Source organism: Hevea brasiliensis, chromosome 7 (genome assembly GCF_030052815.1).
Source record: "Hevea brasiliensis isolate MT/VB/25A 57/8 chromosome 7, ASM3005281v1, whole genome shotgun sequence".
NCBI classification, from domain to species: domain Eukaryota; kingdom Viridiplantae; phylum Streptophyta; class Magnoliopsida; order Malpighiales; family Euphorbiaceae; genus Hevea; species Hevea brasiliensis.
In genome coordinates this window covers 98,793,171-98,798,534 of record NC_079499.1, presented here as the reverse complement: position 1 = coordinate 98,798,534, position 5,364 = coordinate 98,793,171, and the positions used below count along the sequence as shown (strand labels likewise).

Genomic DNA, 5,364 nt, shown 5'->3' with positions numbered 1-5,364 from the left:
ATTGTCCTATAAATTTATGGCAACACCAACAAATCAATCAAATTTTAGAAGTAGGAAGCAGGGGCTATATGTTATGTTTAGGTAGCTGATATTGATTAACATAAAAATTGTCTTTGGATTTGATGTAACATGTATTGAACAAACATTGAATCTCAATTTACATGCTTTCAGTTTGGCTTAGGGGATTTCCTTCAGTGACCTTCAGTGTAAAGAGCCTGTCTCGCAGAGCAATAGATTAGGAATTTAAATCCTGATAACTTCTTCACTTCTCGTGACCTTCAGTGTAAATATAGATCCAAATGTAGGGTTTTAGAAGAATGTACAGAATCCTCTTCTTACAGTAGATTCGGCTGGTCTTGTTTTGCATGTTTTCATCAATGATCAACCAGCAGGTGAATGGAATATAATGAGTTTAAGACATTCATGGACCACACTCTATATGTTCAGCCATATTAATAAGGAAATTTACAATAGGCACAGGTACGTTAATAAGACATTAATGAGGAAATTTAAAATAACCACAGGTATAAGTTTTGAAGCCTATAATCTAGAGAAGATCAGACATTAGGCTCCTCTTCATTCAAAAGAGGTTTAGTAGACCTAGATGGCAAGGGGGAGGAATTCGTAGTGCGGCTGCTCTCAGAAGTTGTTAAGCCCGAAGATGTGGAGGAGAATTCGCGCAGATTCATAGGAGGTGCATAGTATATTGGCACTGGCAACTTTGCAGGAAGGCTAGGCAATGGAGCTTCAAAATTCAGGACACTTATCACTTGCCTTATTGATGGCCGATGTGCAAAATCAGGATGGCAGCACCATAATCCTACAATCATCAAGCATTCCAATTGCCGCTCATCAAATTCATTAGTCAACCTCTTGTCTACAGCTTCAAGAAGATGCCCTTTTCCATACAGGTCCCATACCTATTCCACAAGCCTTACCTTATTTGGTTCTTGCGTTGTATCGACTGGCCTCCTTCCACTTGTGATTTCGAGTGCTACCACCCCGAAACCGTACACATCCGATTCTTTACTGGCTTTCCCTGTGGTGACACATTCTGGAGCTAAGTAGCCCATCGTGCCTGCCAAAACTGTTGTCTGCGAACCCAGCTCATGGTCTACAAGTCTGGCCAGACCAAAATCACCAAGCTTGGCATTGAAATTTGAATCCAACATGACGTTGCTGGACTTGATATCTCTATGTACTACACATTGTTCCCACTCTTCATGGAGATATAACAGGGCAGAAGCCAACCCAAAAGCGATTTTGTACCTCACACTCCAAATTAACATAGTTTCCCCTCCAAAGAGATGGGAGTCGAGGCTTCCATTAGGCAGGAACTCGTAGACAAGAAGGAACTCACCTCTTTCATGGCACAAACCAATAAGTTGAACCAAATTTCTGTGTCTCAATCGAGTAATGATCTTCACTTCTGATACGTACTCCTTTTTACCCTGTTTCGATCCCCTTGAGAACTTCTTAACAGCTATTTGTGTGTTGGATTCGCTCAACAGTCCCTTGTAAACGCCTCCGAATCCTCCTTCCCCTAGCTTTCCACTCTCAGCAAAGTCGCTTGTTGCGCGACTTAGTTCAGCAAAAGTGAACCTCTTAGGTCCTGTTCTTTTTTCAAATTCATCATCCATAGAAACATCATCAGCCTCATCTTCGTTTCTACCACCATGCCTTTTTCTCCAAAACACTAACCAAAACACACCTATTACAGCACAAGCGAAGATCCCCAAATCCACAGATATACAAACAAGCAATCCTGTTTTGTGCCTGGCTTTCTGATTAATTTCCAAGCTTGAATCAAAATCCCAAGAGATAATGTTATGTAATTCAACCGACATCCCTGTTGAAGCAGAGAAACCTACTCTAACCCATTCGGGCAAAAAATCTCTCAAATCAACAATATATGAAAGGCTAGAATTACCACTAAACACAGGATTCTGGGCGTAAGTTAGAAAAACACTTAAATTTCTGGTAGTGGAGTTATAACTTACCCATGCATTAGCCTGTGACCCGTTCGTAATGCTGCTGTTCCATGTTACATTTGTCACAGATATAATTGAATTCACAAGGATGCCTACATGATTACCGTCCGGATCCCATGCGTTTTTAAAACTATCAAACTCAACCGCAATGATTTGATTTTCTTTGGAGGCATTTAAGGCAGTATCATTATTAAATAATGCAAGAAAACCACCACTCGAATTGTCTGGGATCTGAGAGTCAACTGGTGCGATGAAAAAAGACATCCCATCGCCAGATTGGTATTTGTCATGAATCCTTTTCATGATGAAGGAGAAGTGGGCGGTGAAGTCTGTAAGCCTTCTTGTCTTGGCATCCCAAAGTCGCACTGGATGCTTATATGAGGCCCGGCCAACGCTGTATCTGAAGTTATCGTTATCGTCAACTTTTTCATTCTTTGTCAGTTGAAGAACATTATTGGACGTGAAAGCATCGCCCTGGAAGGATATATCTGCCATATTGGGATCAAAAGTAGTGAAGTTGAAGGACAGTGAGTTTGCAATGGGCAGAAACAGCATGAACAAGAAAATGGAGATTGCCATGACAAGAGTATAGAGAAGGCATGAACTTGAGCCATAGAGATCCATGATTGAAAAGCATAGAGGCGAGAAAGAAGATGAACTATGTGGAGAGTCCAATGACAGTTGGTTCAACTATATGCTTGTCCGGCTAATTATTGACACAAAATATTGCTCTCTTGCGTACAATAAAATAGATTTTTTTTTAATTATCGAGGTTAGACTCATGTTTTCGGACAGAGGGTATACCTAATAATCTCTCTGTTTATTCTAATTGTTTGGCTTGTAATCTTTTTGTATTTTTGTTTAATAAGCTAAAATTTTTTGAAAAATTTATTATTTAGTCATTGAGTTTTACCATTAATAACGATTTGATTCTTATATTTTAGAAACTATTTAGCCTCTTAGATTTCATTTTATCAAAATTGGAAGTCCTTCCATCCAATCTAGTTGTTAATCGTCCAAATAGAGAGAAAACTTTGAATCTCTCGCTCCCCCTATTGTTTATCTCTCTCTCTCTCTCCTTCTCTCCTTACTTTTCATCTCTATCCCTCTCTCACTCTCTAGCTATTATTTCTCTCTTTCCCATATTATTTCTCTCTTTCCCATATTATCTCTCTCTCCCCACATTTTTCCCTCTTTCCCTTGTTTTCCTATGTTCTTTGCTTTCCTATCTCAAAATCTCATCTCTACATTTCTATCTCATTATCATATTGCAGAACATATAAAATTTTCAATATTTCACTAATTTAAATATAATCCAAACTATTTTTGTGATCATGTAGACTGAAGAATGACAAACTACCCAAGAGCGTTGAAAGATGGAATTACGTTGTTTTTCTTTTATTTTTTTTGGCCCAAAACAAGATTAGGGAGTTACAAGATGCTTCTAGATGGTTTCTTGATTAAGGGCAGAGAAGCATATCGACACACACGCCTAAGAGGCACTTAGGGAAGCAGAGATAAAGACCCAAGCACCCAAATCAAAATTCCTTTAAATTATGTTTCAGGATATCTATCTAAAATTTTCTCTTCTATAATCTATTTTGTTTTCCTTTTCAAACGCATCTCTTTCAATTTTCATTAACCCAAATGCCACCATTATCTCCTACCCTGAAATCCAATGACCAAGAAATCTTTGTAAAAGAATTTGGTCCTTTGTGTTATGAAGAAGCTAATGGAGAGGAAGAGTTGCTAGTGGCAGGGACTAAATAGTAAATTTTTTAAATTTTATTTATTTAAATTCAGAAAAAAAACTAACAAATTAAGCTAAGCTAATTTCTAATCGTTAACTCAAAATTCATAGAACTAACTATTAAGTGAAAAAAAATCTGGTGACATACTCATTATTTGACTTAGTCTATTAAATTTAGAAATAATACTGAACAAATAAAAAATTATTTTCCATGTTAAAATGATTTGTCATTTTTATATTACAATTCAATCATTTATATTTATCATTTTATCTTTACATATTTTATTCTCCTAATGCGGGATTTCAACATAGTCCAATCTAACTGAGATAAGACTCATAATATATTAATTCTGTATTCGCTCCTTTTACGTTCTTATTAAGTTTGTAATTGTTAGTCAATCATTAGGATGATTAGTGCATGAATTTGCTCAATAATTTCTGCTGATTTAATTTAGATCGAAATGTGACATGTTTACAGAATAGTTAATCGGAAACTGGACTTGGTTAATGCAAAGCCCAGCACTCATTGTGATGGGAAGGATGAGTAAGACAATTTATCATTAGTTCAGATGTCTATTATGTATCACACCACTCCAAATTAAGTATTTAAATGAAAATACCAACTCAAGTATCCAATTCCTTATTATATTATTTAATGAACACATTGCTTAACGCGGTTTTCTCCCTTATATTTGCACTATAATATAATAAATTAATGGATAAAAAAGGAAAGGTTGATGTAACATTTAAAGATGCAAAATTAAAATAATGAAAAATAAGTTTCCTTTCTTTTCTTTTGATTTATTATTATTATTATTATTATTATTTTAATTTCCTTTCATTGGACAATTAAGCAATCAAAGAAGGCTTAGAGTTAGAAAAACAGATTCAGAAAAAGACATTGGTTGATTCAATATTAGAAAAAAAAATCAAGATAGACAAATAGCATAGCAACGTACTCTCTTCGTTTGATTTAGAAAAAGTTTTCTTATTTCAATTTATTTGTTATTTTAGAAAAGCAAGAAAGTATTTTTTTAACTTTATTTTTGTATCTATTATTATTTTTAATATATTTTCTCTTTTTAATAATTTTTTATATTTCAATAATATTATAAAAATATTTTAATTAATTATTAATATTTATTTTAATAAAAATAATGTTATTTAATTATTATTTTTTAATTCTTGTACAAAAAACTTTGTAAGCTATTACAATAAGACGGAGAGATTAATAAGTTGATGCTTTCCTAAAAAAAGAATTGCAATTAATGCCGGTTGTTTTTGTGAAGTTTCAAGGAAACCATGTAGAAAAGACAGAAGACTTAGCATTCTTGCTATGGCTTTTAGCATTGGAGGCCTCTCTCTCTCTCTCTCTCTATATATATATAGAGTAAATTAAAAATTAAATTTCTTATAAATATAAAACTTGAATCAAAGCAAATTATGCAAACAACTAAATCAAATTAAATGGAAATAAATCAGTTTGGTTTAGTACAATTTTTCAATTTTAAAATTTTTCATTGCTTTCCAGATATTCTCTAGCTTTCTGGCAAGTCAAAAGGTTATGTTATTGTATCTCATTTTCTTGAATTCTCTCAAGCCAAACACAAATCAAAAGATAAA

The 5,364-nt window shown here is 34.2% G+C and overlaps 1 protein-coding gene across 1 annotated transcript; it reads right to left on the bottom strand.

Moving 5' to 3' along the window:
* Positions 1-464: 464 nt before the first annotated feature.
* Positions 465-2,737, bottom strand: LOC110658817 (L-type lectin-domain containing receptor kinase IX.1-like). Its single transcript, XM_058150554.1, has one exon. It carries the CDS (start codon positions 2,613-2,615, stop codon positions 921-923), a length of 1,695 nt encoding a protein of 564 aa, XP_058006537.1. The 5' UTR covers positions 2,616-2,737; the 3' UTR covers positions 465-920.
* Positions 2,738-5,364: the final 2,627 nt, after the last annotated feature.